Genomic DNA, 20,625 nt, shown 5'->3' on the forward strand with positions numbered 1-20,625 from the left:
GCCAGCCGCACGGAAGCCCGGACACAGGGAGAGGCCACATTCTGGCGTGAGGCCGCAACCCCAGCTCAGATCCCAGTCGACGGCCGCATTGACCGCACAGGCCTGCGGCTGAGCGAACCTGCAGGTGATTCCAAACCAGGACCAGAGACGAGCTGTCCCTGCAGGGCCCCGTCTAACCGGAGGGTCAGCGGTGTCGTCGGGGGCTGTTTTGTTCCACGGTCATAACAACCACTGCAGACACCAGCTGAGTCTCCCGCTCTGCCGTCTGTTTAATGAGTTCCCTCCCTGTTTTCCAGTCCCCCGCTCCATCCCCGCGTCACTCTGGCTGCCTTAGAGGAGGCTGTGCTTCTTACTGAGTCCGCAGGACACGGCGATGGCTTCAGGACAGCGCTAGAAAACACCCGGGAGCAACGGCGCCTGGTGGACATGCCTTTAGGGAAAGGAAGCCTCTTTCTTTACCTTTGTCTTCTGTTTTGTTTGGTTGTGTTTGGTTGTCTGCCTGAGTTGTGTCCTGTGAAGTGGAGGAGTTGCTGAGGTTATATGTGGTTGACGGTGTACACACGGAGTGGAAGGACCCCTTGGATGCGGCCCCCCTCCACCCAAGGCTGGCTCAGTGGGGGGCTCTTGCAGGTTTGTGGCTCAGGGTCCAAGGGGCCCTGAAGTGCCGGGTCCGGATCCTGGGCAGGGGGTCCCACAAACAGGGTCCTGTCGGGCTTCTGCAGCAAGCAGGGAGCAGGCAGGGCACGGCCAGCGCAGGGTGGATCCTAAGCCCCAGCCTTGTGCAGGCCCGGCTCCTGTCACCCTCCCGCTGGAGACTCTAACAGTCCCATTCTACAGACGGGAAACCGAGGCTTGGGGGAGGGAGCCGTGAGTGCCCCTGGGCTGCAACCCACATTGAACAAATACCTCTCTTCCACCAACTCGGTGCTGAAGCCAGGTTCTTCCCAGCACCCACACGCTCCCCAAAAGGAAAGTCCAATGCAGCCAGCCTCTGGCTTCCCGTGACTCGTGTCTGGCCTGGACACGTGAGACTGGCTCCAAGTCTGGCTCTGTTGCCACATGCTGTGGGACTTCAGGGAGCCTGGGTCTGTCTCTGGGCCTTGCAGGCACAGGGGTGTCCTCGCCCGGCCAGTGTTCCTGCCCCACACCTCTGCCTCCTGGCCCCCTTCTCCAGCCCCCACCAGCAAAGCCACACAGCCTCGCTCCCCTGGCCCCACCTGTCCGACTCCCCAGCAGGCACTCTGGACCCCATGGCTGCTCCCTGAAGGGCCTGACCCTCTGAGCGGAGGTGCCGCCAGCTGGTGGCCCAGTGCCAAGGGCAGTGGCCCCATGGGCAGCATGCCTCAGGCCACACCCAGCCCGGTGTCCTCTGGGGACTGTGTAGGGGTCACGGCGGTGGCCCTATTTCGTGGGTGACCTGCACCTCCCTACCACCCCACCTTGCTCGGTGCCGGCCAAGCCAGGCTCTGGAAGTGCTACTTGATTGACTGACTCACCTCACAGCCGAGCAGGGCAGTGATGGCTAGACCCACTCTGCAGGTGAGGAAACTGAGCCCGAGGGGTGCTGAGGGGGCCCACCCCCGGTCACGCAGGACGCACACCGTGTTCCCGGAGCCTCGGGGAGCCAGCAGACCTTCCCCACACCCTCTCACCAGCCTGTCCGGGCTCTGGCTTCCCTGCGGAGGAGCCTGGAGCAGCCCCGGACACTCTCACCTGGGGGCTTTGCCTTCCCTTCCACAACTGCTGGGGGTGGCAAGGAAAGAGTGTCCCTTGAGGACGGACCCCGCCCCGCCCTGCCCGTGGCCCCTGCTCGGGTCCTGGCCTGGAGGATGCAGGGAGGCCCTGCCACGCCAGGATCCTCAGGAAAATGCAGAACTTTCCTTGGTGCGGAGGGAGGAGGGTCTGGTGTGTGAGGCTGCTTGTTCCGGGGACAGGACGCAGCACACACCCTGCCAACCGGAGAGGAGAGGAAGCCCTGGAGGAGGGGCGGGACAGGAAAGAAAACGCTCCCGCAGCCTGGGAGCTCAGTCCCCTCCCCCGTCCCCACACAGTCCAGCCGCTGCCTCCCCGGCCCCCAGGCTGGCCCGGCCCCTGCTCAGGGCCACTCCTGTCTCAGGCCAGCCCGTGCCCGACCCCCCAGGGCTTCCGCCCTGGCCCCCTGGTGCAGCAGGCCCCACGGGCACGCGGGGCGGAGGGACCCCAGCCGTGCCGCCTGCTGGCTTAGGGCCTCCGTGAGATGAGGGAGATCGTCTCCCCAGGCAGGAGACCACCAGCCCCCGCGGCTGGCCCTCCAGTGTGCCTCCGTTTCCCAGTGGACGCGCTCCTCCAGGGCTCAGCTCTGCCTGCGTGTCCATGGCCCCCACCCGCCATCCTGGCCTCTCCGCGGCCCGGCCCCCTGCAGCTGGACTCAGGACCGTGGCTGGACTGGCGGTGCCCTCCCGAGGGCCGTGCGGCCAGCTGTCCCCAGGGCCTCTGCTCAGCCTCATTGCTGGAGCCCAGCAGGTGTTCTGGCCCCACCACTGCCTCGGGGGCATGGGCACTGCCCCCAGGGGCCACAGGGAGGGGTTCCAACCACCTCCCACTTCCCAGATCCAGAAAGTGACGCTCCGATGGGAGGCTCTCGGCAGGACGAGGGGGGCGTCCTTGGGCGGGGACCAGGTCAGGCAAGAGGACCGGCACTCGGTCTCGCTGGACCCCAGGCCCTGGCACCGTCAGCCCACTTTACAGACAGACAGTCAAGGTTCATGTGGGCAACTGCCAACTGTCTCCCAACCAGCAAGGGAGGGGTAAGGGCCCACTATCTCGCCCGCTCCACGATTCATCGTATGCACACGCTCTGTGCCAGGCCGGCTTTGGGCCCCGTGGCTCAGCTGTGAGGGTGCGGACGATGTTCTGGGGCCACCATCACACCCGGCTCTCGGCTCTAAGTGCCCGGCTGAGCAAGAGGGAAGCAGCATCCACGGGAGACCTGGGTTCGGGCCTGGTTCAGGGCGAGGGGCGGGCAGCAGCGCTGGCCAGGGTGGGCAGATCTTCAGCACTGGGACAGCCGGGCCGGGAATGCCAAATGAACAGGCGGGCAGGTGCAGGAGGCAGGAGGAGGCCCCACCGGCTGACAGGACGGGCGGCAGGCACATGTGGAGGGCGGGTACCCGGACCCCAGGCCAAAGCCGGGCACGAAGGGCCAGGTGAGAGCGGGTGGCTGACGGCTGCTCCAAAGGACGCCACGGCTTTCCTTCCACAGCCCCCCACCCCGCTGCAGGAGGCAGTGACCTGGGCCCAGGGGTCCATGACAGCGGGAGCTCTGCCTGCAGCTGCTTGTGCCCACACTGCGGGCTGATGAGAGGCTGCGAGTCTGCAGGGTGGCGGCTGGGGTCCTGCTGGAGAGGCAGGCCAAGCCTGGCTTCCAGAATGCACCCCAGATCCCAGAAGAGGGGCAAGGAGGGAGGCTCGGGCCCAACAGCCTGACCCACCCCGCCCCGCCGAGGAGTGCCCCCGTGCCTGTGGGGCCTGGGCCCGGCTCTGAGGGGTCTGCAGAGGTAGGTGTGCACCCTGGGGACAGAACCTGGTCAACCTGATCATGGAGCAGCCCTGGAAAGGCAGGTGCTGCAGGGAGGGGGAGTGGCTGGCTGGAGAGGGTGGGGAGACCCGGGGCTGAAACAAGCGTCTCGGCATCAGGAGAGCAGCCCCTAGGGGCTGGGAGCCCTGAGCCCTGGGGGTGGGGAGTGTTAGAACCCGCAGGGGCTGGAATGGGGGCTGCCCGGACCCTTGCGCTGGGCAGACCCAGCCTCCCCCGCTCACCCACCTCCGTCCGGAGCAGGCAAGGCCTCAGGAGCTGCCAGGCCTGAAGAGCAGCCGCCCAGCCGGGCTCTGAGAGCTGGGGGCGGGGGGGGGGGGGCTGGGCCCCACTCTGTCCTTGTGCATCCCCGCTGCCCACTGCACCCGCCCCTCCTCAGCCTGAGCTGGCCTGCTCTGGGTGGGCTGGGGCTGGAGGCCTTCAGCTCTGCGGACGGGGGAGGCGGGGGCAGCCCCCCCAGGCACGGAGCTGGCCAGGCCTCCTCTCCGGAGGCGGTGGGAGAATGGAGCCTGAGGCTGCAGTGCGGGGGTGTGCTGAGGGCTTCTGGGGCGATAATTGGGCAGCGATTAAGTGTTCCCGGAGCAGCGGCTGCGGCCCGTCACCTGTCACAGCGGCCTTGTGAGCTCAGCCTCTGTGCAGCAGCCCCCACGCCCACAGCAGGCTGGGCAGAGGGGCCACCGAGGGCCAGGGTCGAGGCCAGCCCACCTGCCAGGCTGCCCTGAGACCTGCTCTCCTACCACAGAGGGGATGTCCACCTCCAGGCTCCCGCCCCAGCCACCCCACGGCTCGGGGGCCACAGGGCCTCTGTAGACTGAGGGCTGACCAGCCACCCCCTACTGGTAACTCAGGTGCTGGCTCTGGCATCCCTGCTACACACAGGTGTGCACACACACACGCACACGCGAGCACACAGGTGCACACGTGCAGTCCCTGCCTGGCTGGCTCACCGCAGGCCTCTCCTGATCAGGGCCCGCAGATGTGGTCGGAGGCTCGTGGCCCCACTCGGGCGGCGGTGACCAGCCCCGCTCACACACACAGACACCCTACTGCCTCCCGCCCCGGGATTCCTGTTCTGGCAGTGGCTGGCCCACTCCCCACCCTGCTCCTTCTCTGCTCACCCACTTGCCTTTAATTAGAAATGCCAGGAGTGTGATTCGGGGGGAGTTTCTGCCAGGGAGACATTCCTCCTGGACAAGGGTGAAAGCTTAGAGCGCGAAAGGAGGTGGCAGCTCGGCTCTGAGGGGTGCTCCCAGGACAGCAGGGGGCTCCGGGGGGGCCTAGAGGAGGGATTGCAGCGTGGGCGCCAGTGTGCCCTCGCGCATGTGAGCAAGACGCTGGGGGCGGGTGGGCCTGGCATGAGGGGGTAGGTGTGGACAGGGATGACTGGATGGGGGGAGGGTGCGCGGGTGGGAGGTATGAGTGTCTATGTGGGGGAGGGGTGAGTGTGCAGTGTGTGTGTGAGGGCGCTGGCCGCAGGGAAGGCGTCTGGACAGGCAGTGGTGCATGGCTGCGGGCAGTGTGTGCCACCTGTGCCCGCAGAACTGCAGAGGACCTGGGACCACAGCCATCTGTCACGGGCATCCAGGGAGACGTCCCTTCCCCACACTGTTGCCAGGGAGGCAGAAGGGACCTCCCTCCGGAGGGAATCTCAGCTTCCGGAGCCCCGTTCCTTATATGGTGCTTTGCTTCTCTGCCTCCAACCGCGTCAGGCTGCCAGCACCCTCCCCCCACCCCCACCTCCATCCTCCTAGAAGTCTTGGAGCTTCTGAACAGTTCTGGTTGTGCCCTGGGGGTTCAGGGGCCACACCCTGCAGTGGGAGACAGGACCTCTCTGTCTCCCTCACCTCCGGCCCCATGAAAGCAGCCTCCAGGTGTCCCTGGAGGCACCAAGTGAAGAAGTCCTGGCCTCAGCAAAGACCTGGGAGTGGGTGACAGGCAGTCATGCCCAGCTACTGCCAGCCAGGCACACACACACCCACTCCATGGCCGGGGAGCTGGGGGAGCCAAGCCCTGGGTGCATGTCCCTCACACAGGGCGCAGGGCCAGTCCCAGGCCTGGATTCAGGGGCCCCCGGGCAGGGACAGAGGGATCAGGCCACCTCGGGGACTCACACCTGACACCTGGGAGTGTGTGTGTGCACAAGAACATGCCTCAAGGTTTTCAGATCAAGGGAAGAGGGTCCGAGTGCCGCGGTGGCGGCCAGGTCTCACCTGTGGCTGAACGTTCTGCAGACCTGGGCTGGGCAAGTTCAAGGCCTGCGCCGGTGGCCTAGGGGCGCAAGGTCCAGCACTCCCTCCCACCCCCCACCCCCCACCCCCCAGCCCCCCGCAGGAAGGAGGTGGCAGTCACAGGAGGAGTAAGCCAGGAGGGGCCCGGGAGAGGGGCTTCCTCCTTACCTCCGGGTGGGGGCCCCCGGGGGCACTCACCTGGCCTCCTTGCCTCTCGCTGACTGAGGGGGCGTCGCGGTCCGTGCCCAGCTCCATCCCTGGGTCTCCGCGGGCTGAATGGGTCGGGGAGGGGGCGGCGCAAGCGAGCGCATTAGTCACCCCGGGCCGCCGAGTGTGCAGGGGGTGGGTCCTCCCTCCGCCGGGAGCGCGCGTGGGCGCGGGAAGGCGGGTCGGCAAGCTGGGGGCGCGGGCGGGGAGCCGGCGCCCGGGCCAATCGGAGCCGAGGCTCGGCGACGGGGCCGCCCACGGGCCGCGCTGGCGGCATAAAGAGCCGGCCGCCGAGCCCCAGCGCAGAGCTCGGGCGCTGAGTCCTCCCGCTCTGTCGCCGCTACCGCCGCCGCCGCCGCGACCAACCGGGACCGGCCGCTCCTCCGCGGGACCCGCCCGCCGCGCCTCGCAGCTCCGCGCAGCTCCGCGCAGCCGGCCCCCAGCAGCCCCTCGCCGTCCCCAAGAGGACTTTGCAGCCTCCCTCTCCCGCCTATCCGAGCGAGCCCCGCCGCAACCTGCGAGCTGATGGAGTTGGACCACAGGACGACCGGCGGCCTCCACGCCTACCCCGGGCCCCGCGGCGGGCCGGCCGCCAAGCCCAACGTGATCTTGCAGATCGGTAAGTGCCGCGCGGAGATGCTGGAGCACGTGCGGAGGACCCACCGGCACCTGCTCGCTGAAGTGTCCAAGCAGGTGGAGCGCGAGCTGAAGGGGCTGCACCGGTCCGTGGGCAAGCTGGAGAGCAACCTGGACGGGTACGTGCCCACCGGCGACTCGCAGCGCTGGAAGAAGTCCATCAAGGCCTGCCTGAGCCGCTGCCAGGAGACCATCGCCAACCTGGAGCGCTGGGTCAAGCGGGAGATGCACGTGTGGCGGGAGGTCTTCTACCGGCTGGAGCGGTGGGCCGACCGCCTGGAGTCCGGGGGCGGCAAGTACCCGGTGGGCAGCGACCCAGCACGCCACACCGTCTCCGTGGGCGTCGGGGGTCCCGAGAGCTACGGCCAGGAGGCGGACACCTATGATTACACTGTCAGCCCCTACGCCATCACCTCCCCGCCGGCCGCCGGCCAGCTGCCCGGGCAGGAGGAGGTGGAAGCCCAGCAGTACCCGCCCTGGGAGCCGGGGGAGGACGGGCAGCTGAGCCCCGGCGTGGACACACAGGTCTTTGAGGACCCGCGGGAGTTCCTCAGCCACCTGGAGGACTACCTGCGCCAGGTGGGCGGCTCCGAGGAGTACTGGCTGTCTCAGATCCAGAACCACATGAACGGGCCGGCCAAGAAATGGTGGGAGTTCAAGCAGGGCTCGGTGAAGAACTGGGTGGAGTTCAAGAAGGAGTTTCTGCAGTACAGCGAGGGCACGCTGTCCCGGGAGGCCATCCAGCGGGAGCTGGACCTGCCGCAGAAGCAGGGCGAGCCGCTCGACCAGTTCCTGTGGCGCAAGCGGGACCTGTACCAGACGCTGTACGTGGACGCCGAGGAGGAGGAGATCATCCAGTACGTGGTGGGCACCCTGCAGCCCAAGCTCAAGCGTTTCCTAAGGCCCCCGCTGCCCAAGACCCTGGAGCAGCTCATCCAGAAGGGCATGGAGGTGCAGGACGGCCTGGAGCGGGCGGCCGAGCCCGCCAGCCCGCACCCGCCCGCTGAGGAAGAGGCCGAGGCCCTCACTCCCGCCCTCACCAACGAGTCCGTAGCCAGCGACCGGACTCAGCCCGAGTAGAGGGTGCCAGGCCCCGCCTGCCCGCCCGTGGCCCTCGCCCGCCGGGACTTTAGAGTGGGCCCGCCCCTGCCGGGGAGCCCTTGGTCTCCTCGTGCAGCTGGACGCTCACCTCAGCCTCCTAGCCCGACTCCAACAGGCACACGTGACCCAGATGCGGGCAGTGTCCCCCGGACAGCCAAGGGGCCCCCCTTCCTCGCACACCCAGCCTTCACCCTCCCTGCGTCTGTCTTCCCCAGTGGTGGACTGGCCTGAGTCAGCAATCCCGCCCTCCATGCTCTCAGGCCATGACAGTTTCCTCATCCTGCTCAATGCCTGGGCCCTCTGGGCACTCAGAAACTCAGTGTCCAGATGGCACGGGCCGGCGTGCACCCAACTCAAGGAACACCCCAGAGCAGAAGCTCGGGGGCCACCAGTGTCCCCGGAGCCTGGGCTTCAGGGAAGCTACTTCTCCTGGCAGTCGCCGTGACCGGCTGGCACCCCTGCTGCCTCCCGGGGCAGCTGGCCAGCCTCGGGCAGTGTGGCTCCCTCCCCCTGGAGGAGAGCCCAAGCTCAAGACACAGCAGCAGCAGCAGCCGCAGTGGCAGCAACAGACCTGGCAACCCGGTGCCTCCTGGCCCCTCAGGTGAGCCCCTGCCCCTTGGCACCACCGCCAGGGGGCACCATAGGGCTGGGAGGGCCCTGGGTGAAGCCCACCCCCCCCCCAGGCGAGCCCACGGAGGCTCAGAGCCCCTGGCATCCCCATAAATCAGGTGCGGAGGGGAGACCCCAGGGGTCAGGAAGGGGGCTGGAGTGGGGGGCAGGGCTGGGGGAGGTCGCTGACCCAGCTCTCACAGGGCCCTGTGTGTTCTCTCCCCGCAGCACCAGTGACTCACGCCAGCCTGGAGAGGGACAGAGCCCCGTGCAATGACTCACCCATGGCAGGCGGCAGGTCCCCTGGGGCCCGAGTCCTCCAGCCCGGCTGAGGCAGCAGCCGGCCTCTGGAGCCAGGAGAGTGACAACAGGTACACAGGGGACCCCGCCCCTGGCTGTCCTCACCAGGGGCCCCCCAGCTCCCCCCAGCTCCTGGCCCCAGGCCCCCAGTCCTCTGGGCCAGCTGAGAAACAGCCCCCCAGGACCCCAAGGGCTTGCTCTCTGAGAGGGCAGCCCTGCCCCACCCCGCCCTGCCCTGGTGGTCCCTGAGTCCCTGACCACCCGTGTCTTTCTTCCTTTCAGGTCTCCAGGCTCCCGTGGAGCCTTTGCTGCTGTACCCGGCACTGTCCCTTCTCCTCTCCCCCTACAAGCTGCCTGCACGAGAGGAGAAGCCTGAAACCAGAGGAGGGGGCCCAGCAGAGAGCTGGTGGTGAAGAGGGGCCAGCGCGAGGGCCAGGGCCTGCCGCTATGCCCGCCCCGCTGGCTGCCCACTGCCCGCTCGCCCCCAGGGCCGCCGCCCTCCCGGGCCTGGCCTGGCTCCCACCCTGGAGCCCCTGCCCGCTGCGCGGCCATCCTCTGCCACCAGAGCTTCCGCCACGGCCGCCCCTGCCCGGTGGCCCCAGGCCCAGCCCCAGGAGGCCCGGAAGCCTTTGCCCCTGGGGCTCACTCAGGCTCCCTGCCAGGCCTTGCTGCGGCCTGGCCCTGACCCCCACTGCCCCAGCCACCAACACCCTGGTGCTGGCCGGCCACCTGTGTCTGCAGCCCAAGCAGGCCTGGTTGGGGGCTCCCAAACTCAGGAGACCAGCTCCCGAAGGAAACTCTGCCGGCCCCTCCGTCCTGCGTCATGCCAGCGCCGCCCCCTGCCCCAGATTTTATTTTTGCATATAAGCCATAACCTGCTCTCCTGGCGCAGGCTACGGGGAGGCCCCAAGGTCCTCAGTGGGATGTGGTCAAGTCCCCGCCCACTGTGGATCAAGCCTCAAATGTCAGGCCAGGCTATGTCCACCCTGCCACCTCACTTGAAGACAGACGCTTTTTCTAAGACTTTGTTAATAAAACATTGAAACTTACTGGCATGTGTGTGCTACTGTTTTTCTGCTGGCTGGAGGGGGCCTGCAAAGGGGGGCCGCTCAGGGTGGTGGGACCCTGGAACCCAGGGGTAGGGCTGACCATCTCAGAACACCAGAGCCACTGCCGTTCATGCTGAGTGGACGACAAGGTGTGGGACTTGCTGGGGGAGGGGGCTGGTGGGGGTGCCAGGCACGTGTCTGCTGCCAGGACTACGCCTGCCCAGAGGCCTGTGGGCCCAGAGGGGATTCTCAGGGTCTGGACCCATGAGAGTTGGGAAAGGTCCCTGCTGCGAGAAGACCCTGGTGAGCCCTGGCTGCAGGGTCTTAAGCTTGGTCTTCCTGAGCCTCATGTTGCTCAGTTACTCAGGTGTGTCCGACTCTGCGACCCTATGGACTGCAGCACACTGGGCTCCCCTGTCGTTCGCTATCTCCCAAGGTGGTGATGCTCTAGCCATCTCATCCTCTGCCGCCTCCTCCTCCTGCCCTCAATCTTTCCCAGTGTCAGGGTCTTTTCCAGTGAGTCAACTCTTCGCATCAAAGGTTTGGAGACCTTTGAGGACTGGGCAAAGGATTGGAGATTCAGCTTCAGCATCAGTCTTTCCAGCAAATACTGGAAAGTGAAGAGCCTCACATTCCTCGTCTGCAGACAGAGAGGCCATCACTAAAACCATTGTGGGCTCGAGACCTTAGACAGGAGATGGTCCACACTGTGCACGTAAGCCGTAACACATCTGCCTTCCTGGAGGACGCCAGGTCCTTACAAGAGACGGGCAGGTGGCCTGTGGGTGGGGGCGATCGGACCCTTCCACCAGGCAGTGTGGAGTGAGAAGCAGGCCTGGGGAGGTGGACACGGAGGGATTTGTATCGAGGAATCAGCTCACCAGCTGGTGGGACGGCAGGGCCAGCCCCGAGTCTGCAGGGCAGGGGGCTCCTTGGGCGTGGGACGTCTCCTTTGGTGAAGGCTCAGCTCTGCTCTTCAGGTCTTTCAACTGATGGACCCCGGCCCACCCAGATTAACTCCCTTGATCTTTACTTCCAGTAGTCCGATAGAGAATGTCTGTCACACTCAGACCCTCAGGACCTCTCGTGGGTGAGGGTCTGACGGAACGCCTGGTACAGGCGTTCAGGCACAGGCGTACAGGTACGCCCCGGCCAGGCTGGTGGTAAAAGCCCCCTCCCAGCCTCCCAGCTGCCGTGGTCATCAGCAGGCCCTTGTGGCCTGCCGGGGCCGGCCCTGCCCTCAGAAGGGGCTGCTCTGCTGGGTGGGGTCAGGGGCTGGGCGCTGCTGCCCCTGCTGAGAGGACGGGGCCCACGGGGATGCAGGGGGCGCCCAGGAAGGCCGGAAGCACACAGGAGCAGCGAGAACCACCCGCTGCCAGGAACGCCATCACCATGCACGCAGAACCAAGCGGGCGCCCGGTGTGACGCCCTCGGTGAAGGCCGCCTCTTCCCTGTTCTCCTTTATTCCTTTCAAACGCTGACAAGAATGGGGAAGGAAATCGGCAGGAACAGGGGGCTGGGCACCATGGTGATGCCTGAGAGTCAGTCATTTCTCCGGGAGACCTACTCCTGCTTGCATCAAAAGCTGGGTGTTCTGGGCGCTTTTTCCTTTTAATATGAATTTCCTGTCTGTAATTGGATGATTGTAGAACAGGCAAGCCGAACACTCGCAGTAATCTGAGATGCAGCTCTGTGTCTTTGTGTCCCAAGAAAAGAGGCGGGAGGGTGGAGTGGAGTGGGCTGGCGCCGGCAGGGGAGCCAGACCTCCAGCCGCCCTGGAGAATCCCCCAGCCCAGGCCCCCGGACAGGGTGCTCCCTGCCCCCGCCCCCGCCATCCCACCCATCCAGACCCCTCAGCACCTGGTCTCATCTCCTCCCTCCCGGGCAGGGAAGCTGGAGTTGGGAGGGCTGCCTCAGGGGCCCACCCTGCACGCCCAGCTTGGTGGGGTCTTCTGAGCCGGGTGGGCTGGGGCTCAAGTCCCAGGGCCTCTCTTTCTATAAAATCGAATCTACCTGCAGAGCTGATGTGAGGATGTGAGGGCAGGGTGCCGGCCAGGGTAGGCTCAGAACGTTTGGTGTGGCTGCCCCCAGGCCCAGCCAAGCTGGGTCCCCAGGCCTGTGCCCCCGTTGGGCTTTCATGGGCCAGCAGGATAGGTCTTGTTGCCTGTGACTTCGCTGGCTGCCCAGGGGTGTCACAGACTCTCCGTGCCCTGAGGTGGGGGGGTGCACAGCCAATAGCTCATCCACCTGAGAATTCCAGAGGGCCACCTCACTGCAGGGGGCTGGGGGGGCGGACAGTGACTCTGGGTCCAAGGTGTGAAGTATGCTCCAGGCTTCCCCTGATCCGAGGCTCGGGGGTGCAGGGACCCACCCTGGACTCCCTGTCTTCCAGGCCTACCTCCTGGAAGATGCTCAGAGTAATGACTTTCTTGAAGGGATGCTCCTGACCTCGAGATCTAAGCTGGTTTGGCCACTAGGGCTGCTGCTATAAAGCCTGCTCCTCTTCCTGCTGAGGGTCAGAGGACTGTCCACGGAGGACAGTGTGCTTTCTGGCCCTCCTGTCCCCTCCCCTTGGCCACTCATGACTCCTGCTTCTGACCAGTCACTGCCCCCCGGCCCTAGCTGCCCACTGGCCCAAATTATGAGACTCCTCTCATGCCTCTTCCCCTTTTCTGGTTTCCCACCAGCAGACCTGTCAGACGGCCTAGGGGCTCTCCCACGCTGCCTGCCGAGCGCCCAGCCGGTGCCCCCTTCTGCAGCAGCTGGGACGGGAGGAATACATCCGCCTGTTTCCTCCAGGAAGGAGGCTGGGCAGCCTAGCACCCAGCCCTCTGCGCCAGGGGGCAGCAGCTGCGGGGGCTCCTCTGGCTCTCCACCCACACTCCTCTCTGGGATGGCCTCTCCACAGGTGGGGAAACTGAGGCTCAGCAGAAGCCAGGGTCCGCAGTTTCTCCCGACGGCCTCCTCCGCAGCTCTGCCAGCCCAGATCAGGCAGCCAGGGCCCCTGCTCTGGGCCCCTCCGCTGGGTTCCCCTGCCCTCTGTCACCCTGAACCAGCATCACGCTGTCCGTCCACTAGCCGTCCTGTCTTCACCACTCCGGACCCCTGCAGAGGATCCCAGAGCCCCAGGGCTGCCCCCAGGCCACCTCAGGGGCCCCAGGAGAGCAATGTGGGCTGTGGCGGGAGATGGAGCCAGACCCCAGGGCTGTGGAGTAGCCGGCGGGGCGGCCTTTCTGAAAGTGGGAAGCTGTGGGCAGGGCAGGGGTGCCCTCTCCCAGCCCCCCACACTGGCTGGCCAATCTTGCTCTTCTCTCTGCACCCATGTGTCCATCTGGAGTTGCATCTCTGTACCCAGCCCGGGCCTTGCAGCCTCACGACAATCCTGTCTCCGCGGGGACCCCAGGAAAGGCCTGGACCACACCGGGCCCTACCCACCCACGGCAGCTCTCCCGGGCAAGCTGGCTGGGGCTCTGTGTCTCCTTTGCAGAGAACGAGTCATCCTGCCACCTTCTGGCATCCTGGATGACCTGTCCCTGAGCGGCAACCTGCGCCCCTCCCCGGGAGGCCAGAGTGCCTCCCCTGCTAACTTTGTTGCATGCTCAGTTAGCCCGACCTGGCATCCTCCAGGCTAGAAGGCTAATTTTCCTTCTACTTGTTTTGCTTCTTCCTGGAATTTCAAATAGCTTCTCTCATTCCGTTTACCATCACCACATACACGCATTCCCCCAGAGGTGCCACTGCATGAGACACTGGGGCCTGCGTTTGCATTTGGTTTGCGTTGTTCTAGAACCCCTCCCTGAGTAAAATGGTCTGGAAAGAATAAAATCACTACCGGGAAGGCCCTGAGCCCCAGTCTTTAAGCGTCTCCGCAGCTTCTGGGTGAAGCCCCGATTCCAGGCCAGCCTCCAGGGCCCCGCGGTGGAAGGTGATGCCCACTCCCCAGCCCCATTTTCGCAGCTGCTCCCAACCTCCACGCCCTCTCCTCTCTGCCGCGCTCCCTCCAGCCCTCTGGCCCCTCCCCACCCTGCTGGGCTCTGTCCTTCCAGAATCCCTGAGAAGCAGACCTCCTCCACCTTCCCTCGCTGAGGCCCCCGCCTGCTGGGCTCTCATTAGCTGTTTCCTCCCACCTGGCTCTGCGGCAGGGTGCATTCTCCCACTGACCTCTCCTTGAAGGAGCCTGGGACCTTGGGCTCGGCAGCGCCTCAGGCACCTCCAAGCACAGCCTCCTCAGCTCAACCCCAGAGAGGGTCAGGGCTGCGTGGTGCCCTTCACTGAGGCCCTCCCCATGTCCTGGCTGAGCCCCAGGCTTGGCTTTGACCCGAGGAAGGAGCACGGGGGCAGCTGGGGCTCAGCCGGAAAGGGTGCACGTGGAGCACGCTGGCTCAGGTTCGGGGTGCCCACGGGAAGTCTGCAAGGAGCATGCCAGGCCCAGCTCGGGGCGCCCACAGGAACCCCGCACGGAGCACGCCAGACCCAGGCTCTGAGTGCCCGTGGGGCTGGAGTCTGGCTTAGAGGCTGTTCCCCAAATGCAGAGGCTTCCTGAGGAGGAAGTGAGCCCCCACCCGAGGGTCACCAAACAGCTCTGACCTGTGGCCTTGGAGGCCCCTCTGACACCACCCTTGCCCGCCTTTCCGAGTGTCCCACTGGGAGCTGTGAAGCAGCCCACAGTGCCCCCATCTCCATCCCTTCTGCAGGAAACTGTCACTTTCTGCCAAACCCTTATGCACCCTCTAAAGCCCTGCTCTTGTCGTCCTCTTGCAGAGACCCTCCTCCCCCACACCTTGATATCAGCTTGGCTCCTCCCCATCCCTCCTGGCCCCGGCAGGCAGTCGTTGCCTGAGCACGGAGGTCCCCATACCGCCCTGCACCCGCTCCTCGCTCGTGGGCATGCCAAGGGTCCACCGCCTTGGCAGCCCTGGTCTGGCTCCTGTGCCGGCTCATCTGGCTTTTCCTGTGCCAGGAGTCTGGGCTGCGAAGGAGGCTATTTTTAGTCTCTGTTATCCCCGTAATTATCTTGTCTCTGTTTCGCCCTGGTGCTCAGTACATTTCTGCTGGGAAATGTTGGTCTGTGTCTCTGCACTCAGGAGAAACAGGGTCGAGGGCGCCTGCCCTCAGGGAGGGCGTTGGCCGGGTGGTCAGAGACCCTCTGCCACATTGTTCTGTCCACTGTGGGAGGTGTTGGCTAGGGAGGCCTAGTCGGAAGTTTTAATGCCTGCTGGTAAAGGAGACCGGGCATCCCAGACTATGAGCCCCCAGTCCATCCTCAGTCTCAGAAACAGCCTGGGGAGGGAGGGGCACTGGACCCAGCGAGGATCCCCGCCTGCCCTCTGGGGGCATGAACACCGCTCTCCTCTGACCCCTGGTGAAGCAAGCTACGCCTCCTGGAGGCCTGTCCCTGGTGAGAAGGAAACCCGTGTTCCTGCCGGGACTCTGCCCTGGGTTTGCTCCTTTCAGCTCGTCCAGGAAAACCCCTTGCCGTGTGGGCTTCCCCACCAAGAACAGATGGGCCGTGGGCGCCTGCGCTGCAGGCTGGACCAGGAGTCCACGTCCTTCCTCAGGCTTGAGGTAGACGTCTCAGAAGGAGGCTTCTCAGATGGGGTGGGGTGGGGGAGGCCGGGGACACGCCTCCGGGGATCTGGGGCCCAGATGCACCTGGGACTCCAGTTCATGACCCCCAGATCTGACTCCTGAGGTTGTCTGGCGCCCCTGGCACCCTCCTTGTCTCCCTTGGCTGGTCTTCAAGGCCCTTCCGGTGCCCCTCCACACCCCCCACCCGTGCAGCCCACACCAGAGGCTAATGCGTTACCTTGCCCTCTGCCTTGCCCTCTCGCAGCTGCTCCCTGCAGACCCAATCCTCCCCTCCTCTGCAGGCTGCCTCCTGGGCGGCCGCCTCCCGATGCTCACCCCCATCCAGGGGTGCCCGAGCTTAAGTCACCCCCGAGGAGCCACCCACACCTCAGCCCTGCTCCAGTCCTGGCCCTCTGCTGGACAGCAGAATCCCACTTCCCCAGGACGCTCCTCCCACACACCGGGCCTGGCCACCCCCATGACAGACTCAGGGACGCTGCGTGGGCCTGTCCTCTGCTGGCAGAGCCGTTCTGCGGCCAGCACTGGCCAGTGCGTTTGTGTGAGGGATGGGCAGCGGTGCCTTCAGCCCAGGGCTGGGCTGCCCCTCAAGGTTACTTCTCCCTGAATGCTCATTTTTTAAGTTGTTGTTCTTGATCGAGTGTTTCTCTGCATTGCCACTCTCTCCCCTCCCTCACCATCTATGTGTTGCTATGGGAACCAGGCTGTGGTACCCACAGCATCCTTGATGGATGGGTTTCAGGGGCACCTCTGTGTGCGTGTATGTGTGTGTGTGTGTGTGTGTGTGATATGGTGGGTGATGCTTGAGAGAGGCCCCTGGGGTTTCAAGATCAGGATGGGAGGTCCAGGGAGGGAGAGGGGTTATCAGAAACCACCTTCTGATCTTCTTCCAGTCTCTGATCTTCTTCTTCTTCCAGTCTCCCCACCAAGGGCACCCCCCTGTTGCTGCCATTCTCCCTTTCCCCCCGATCCCCTTCTGGATGTCACCGTCCTGGTCCTGGCTGACGTCAGCCTGGCCCTCACTGTCTGGGAAGGCCACGGCAGCCCTCACTCTGTGCCCACGCCCTTGCAGAGGTCCCTCCCTGCTCACCTCACCTTGGGCCTTGGGGTGGGTGGCGCTGGCTGATTCAGCCCTTTCCCTTTCTTGTCTTTTCGATGGTGCTGGCCCTGTGTTCCCTGCAGTACACGAGGTGACTGCAGCTGCAGGCCACGGTCACGGTCAAGTTCAGTGCCCAGTGCTGAGATGCTCATGGACTCACTCAGAACCTGTCCTCGGGGGCCCCTTGGCTCCCCTCCTCCCTCCTGGCGTCCCACGGCAGCCCTGGGGGCGGGGGCCTGGGTGAGGCGGGGAACTTTGTCAAATTGCCAGAGGCCTCCAGGCTGACTTGGGACACAGGCCACTGGATGCAGGGGAAGTGAGGGGGAGGGGCTCCCAGCCAGGATGGGGAGGCGGGAGGCACCTGCTGGGGGGGCACCCTGCAGCACTGACAGCAGCCCCCACCCGTCAGGCAGCCTCCCGCCCACCTGGGAGCTCTGTGCCTGGAGTCCCGATGCTGTGTGGGTGGGAGAGGGAAGCCGGCGGTGGGGGGCGGCCTGCCTCCCTGGGCCCTGCACCATGGGCCAGCAGGCAGGTGATGGGGCGAGGGTGCAGGCCTCGGGGCCGGCGGGGTTGGGATGAGGATGCAGAGCCAGGCAGTGGCCAGGGTCTCATCCCAGGGCCCCAGGGCAGGGCCATGCCTCCCCATCCACCCTCAGCCACGTTCCCCCACGGCTCTGCACACCGACAAGGGGCGGTCCCAATTGCACCTGCCTGGAGGCTGGAATACACCCCACACCAAGTATTTTGGATATATTGGGTTAAATAAAATATAAATATAAAATGAATCAATCTCTTTATTTTTTGTTTGTGAGATTACTAGAAAGTTTTCAGTCCTATTTTTGGCCCTCTCTGTCTCCGTTGCTTGGTGCTGTCCGCCTTGCCCAGAGCCTACGGGATGAGGGCCACCACTGGGGCTGAGCTTCCCTCCAAAGAGGGGGGTGGGTGAGGGGCAGGCCACTCGGGGAGGCCTCAGGGCCGTGGGGGTGCCTTGTGAGCAGTCTCAGTGGTGGTGCCCTTCCGGAGCACCTGAGGTCACCCCGGGGCCTGCCTGCAGCCAGTCCATGCCCTCTCCTGGCTCCCAGCACCTGAGGCCAGCTCCACGCTGCCCAGCAGAGGCATCCCTCCCAGACCCTGACGGGGTGTGGGGCTGGAGGGGAGACTGGTGCCCAGTGGGTGCCCTCCTGCCCTCTGGATTCTGACCGGCCTCCCTGGTGGCCCCTCCCCACTCAGGGCTCCGCTCTCCCAGAGGTCAGTTTCCCCACCTGGGGGGCTCCCAGACACGGGGAGGGGTTTCTGGCCCCCAAACATCCGGGGGCTCTCGTCATGAGATTTCAGCCCCAGAGCCTCGGTTCAAGACTCAGGTCCCAAGGCTCATGAGGCTGGCCCCACAGGACGCGCTTGGGCAGAAGGGCAGCATTTGGGAGGTGGGCTGCCCCTACCCTCCACAGGGAGGAAACCCCACGACCCCGTGCCTCTGGCCTGGGCCCTCTGATGGACAGTCCCGGTCGGCCTCTCTCCTGGGGCCCCTCTTGCCCCAGGCCTCCTCCTGGAGGGCCAGGAGGGGAGCCTGTAGCTTCGGCATGGATGATGACCCCTTGGTCCAACAGGAGGGATCCAACTGGAAGACTGGGTCCTGGCAGGGGTCTCTGGGCCCAGCCCACACAGGGGACCCTTGCTCATGGCCTCCTCCGCCCAGGGCCTTGGACTCCAGGGCTGCTATGGGGGCTCTGCCTGCTGTCCTGTGGGGTACTTCCTGGTCCAGACGTCTGCCTCCAAAATGCCAGCTGTTCAGAGAACCCGGCCTTGGCTACCGTGTCCCTGTGCCCAGGGCCCTGCCCCGCCCTCCCTCTGCAGGGACTGGAGAGAGCGGCCCTCTGTCCCGGGTGGCTCTGTCTTCCCTTGACCTGGAGCTGCTTATGATTCAGTGGCTGTAGGAGACTACCGTCACGCGGAGGGCCCCTGTCCTGGGATGGCACGGGACTCTTGCTGCGTCTCTGTGTCAGTTCATCTCAGATGGCCTCCCCCCCCATTTCTGTGCATTCCCTGGATTTACCTCTGAACTGGTCGAAACACTTTCCTGGGTCCCTCCTCGGCGAGGGAAACAATGATGCTGACATGTGCATTTCACTGTTGGGCAGAGAACCGAGGCCGTGCGCCCTCTGCCCCACCCGGGCACCCTGTTTACCGGGGAGCGGCACCCAGTCAGTGAGCCACAGGGCCAGCCACGGCGACCCCAGCGGCCAGCTTTAGAGCAGAAACCTGAAGGTGCTCTCTCCAGTGGGCTTGGGTCCAGGTGGACGCCCCCCTTCTCCATCTGACGCCTGCTTACGCCTTGCTTTTCCTCTCCCCAGCTTGGCCTGAATGCTGCCTTTTCCTATGAGGCTTCTGTCGGCTGGCCTGTGTGGGGACCCACTGGGACCTACAGGTGGAAATGGGGAGGCAAGAACAGGGTGGCCCTCTGGTCAGTCCTCAGGGTGGGCGCCCTCAGCCAGCAGCACGACCGCAGGTAAGCGGGCTCTGTGGGCCGTAGCCGATTCGGCCTGTCCCAGGACTGGAAGGCTGGTTGTACCGGCAGGCGGTGGTGGGGCCGGGGGACGGGCTGTCCTAGGCTGTTTGACAGCTAGACCCAGAGCTTCTCCTCTGCGAAGGGAGGGAGGAAGACAGCAGCGGATGAGGGGAAAGCCTTCTCCAGAACCAACCTCATTCTGGCCAGGTGGCTCCCCTGCACAGACCTTGCCTCATCCTCCCGGCCCAGCGCTGGGGCTTGGCACAGTTCCTGTGAGGCCCCAGGCACCCATGCCCCAGGGCTCTGCCCAGGGCTCTGCTCCGAGCCCTGCAACCTGGGCTCGACCTGCTTCTTCCTCGTCCCAAACGCCGTCCTCTGGGACCTGTTCCCCATTTATACAACCCAAGGACAGGGGCTGCGTCTTGGCCAGCTCCTCCCTCCCTCTCTCTCCGCTGCAAAACCTGGCATGGCTCGGGGCTGTGCTCCTCTTCAGGCTTCTTTTTTATTTCTATCTCTGGCATTTCGGGGCCCCGGCTGTCCCAGGACTCAGTTAATCTTCATCACGCTCGTATGTGGCAGGTGCTATGTTACAGGTGGGGAAACAGAGGCCCAGGCTGGCTCAGTGATCTGCCCAAGGCAACACAGAGCACCGCGGGGCTCAGACCAGGGGGGCCTGTGGCACCGGCCCCCGTCAGGCTGGCCACAGGAGGAGCAGCCTGGGCCTGGGGCCACCAGCCGTGAGCGCCTTGCTGTCCCCGCTCCCCCGTCCCATGCCCCTTCCCGGCACCCACCGGAGTGTCCCTGCCAGCCCAGCCTCTCCTCCCAGCCCCACTGCTGCCCTTGGGAGTCTGGAGGAGAGTCAGGAAGAAAGCAGTGGGAAGGAGGGAGACAGCGGGAGGTGCGTGGGGTGGGGAGGTGTTTCTGCTTGGGGGGCTCTGAGGAGACAGACGCAGGAGCAGCTGGGGCTGGTGCCGGCAGGAGCCAAGTGGGAGGGAGCCTGCTAGGGGCGCAGCCTGAGAGGTGACAAGGTCCGGGAGCCTGGCGGGGCCCCTGGACACTTTGTGTTCTCTGCTGGCCTCGGCCGCATGGATGCCCAGAGGGACCTCGGAGCAGAAGCAAGGGGGCCTGGAAGCTCCTGTCTGGTCTGACCTTGGCCTCGCCTCCTGCTGGCTGGCCTCCCCCATCCGGCTGGCCCATGTGACCTTCCTCAAACCCAAGCCCCCTCCTGCTGCCACTTGGGCCACGTGGCCCCAAAGCACTTCCTTGCAGACACCTCCTCCCACCTCTGGACTGGGCTTTGGCCCTCTCTCACTTGCCCTGAGACTTACGGGTTCCTAGCTCCACACTCTGTGTGCCAGTCCTCCGCTGGGACACCTCTTCTTTGCTCCATGTCTGGCAAACTCCTATCTATGCATCAAGCCCCAGCTCCTATGCCCCTTCCTCTGCAAGGCCTGACCTGAATACCCCAGGCAGAAATGGACTGTTGCCACTGGGCACCTGTCTTTTTGAATGGCTGTCCGTTTATGAGTCTGTCTCTCTACCAGGCTATGAGCCCCTAGGGGCACAGGCTGCCTTGTTGTTGTTCAGTCACTCAGTCATGCCCAACTGCGACCCCATGGACTGCAGCACGCCAGGCTCCCCTGTCCTTCACCATCTCCTGGAGTCTGCTCATGTCCACTGAGTCTGCGATGCCATCCACCTATCTTGGTCACATCTTTCTCGTCCCTTCT

At 65.1% G+C, this 20,625-nt stretch overlaps 1 protein-coding gene across 2 annotated transcripts; it reads left to right on the forward strand.

Moving 5' to 3' along the window:
- On the forward strand, nucleotides 6,343-9,705 carry ARC (activity regulated cytoskeleton associated protein). 2 transcript variants are annotated; one of them, XM_018058075.1, is made up of 3 exons: nucleotides 6,343-8,347; nucleotides 8,584-8,726; nucleotides 8,938-9,705. In XM_018058075.1, exon 1 carries the CDS (start codon nucleotides 6,535-6,537, stop codon nucleotides 7,723-7,725), a length of 1,191 nt encoding a protein of 396 aa, XP_017913564.1. In that variant the 5' UTR covers nucleotides 6,343-6,534; the 3' UTR covers nucleotides 7,726-8,347; nucleotides 8,584-8,726; nucleotides 8,938-9,705. The 2 variants fall into 2 exon arrangements, with proteins under 2 accessions (XP_017913564.1, NP_001301136.1); NM_001314207.1 differs by lacking the exons at nucleotides 8,584-8,726; nucleotides 8,938-9,705 and having other exon boundaries at nucleotides 6,535-7,725.

The sequence above is a fragment of the Capra hircus genome, chromosome 14, assembly GCF_001704415.2.
Source record: "Capra hircus breed San Clemente chromosome 14, ASM170441v1, whole genome shotgun sequence".
Lineage (NCBI taxonomy): Eukaryota > Metazoa > Chordata > Mammalia > Artiodactyla > Bovidae > Capra > Capra hircus.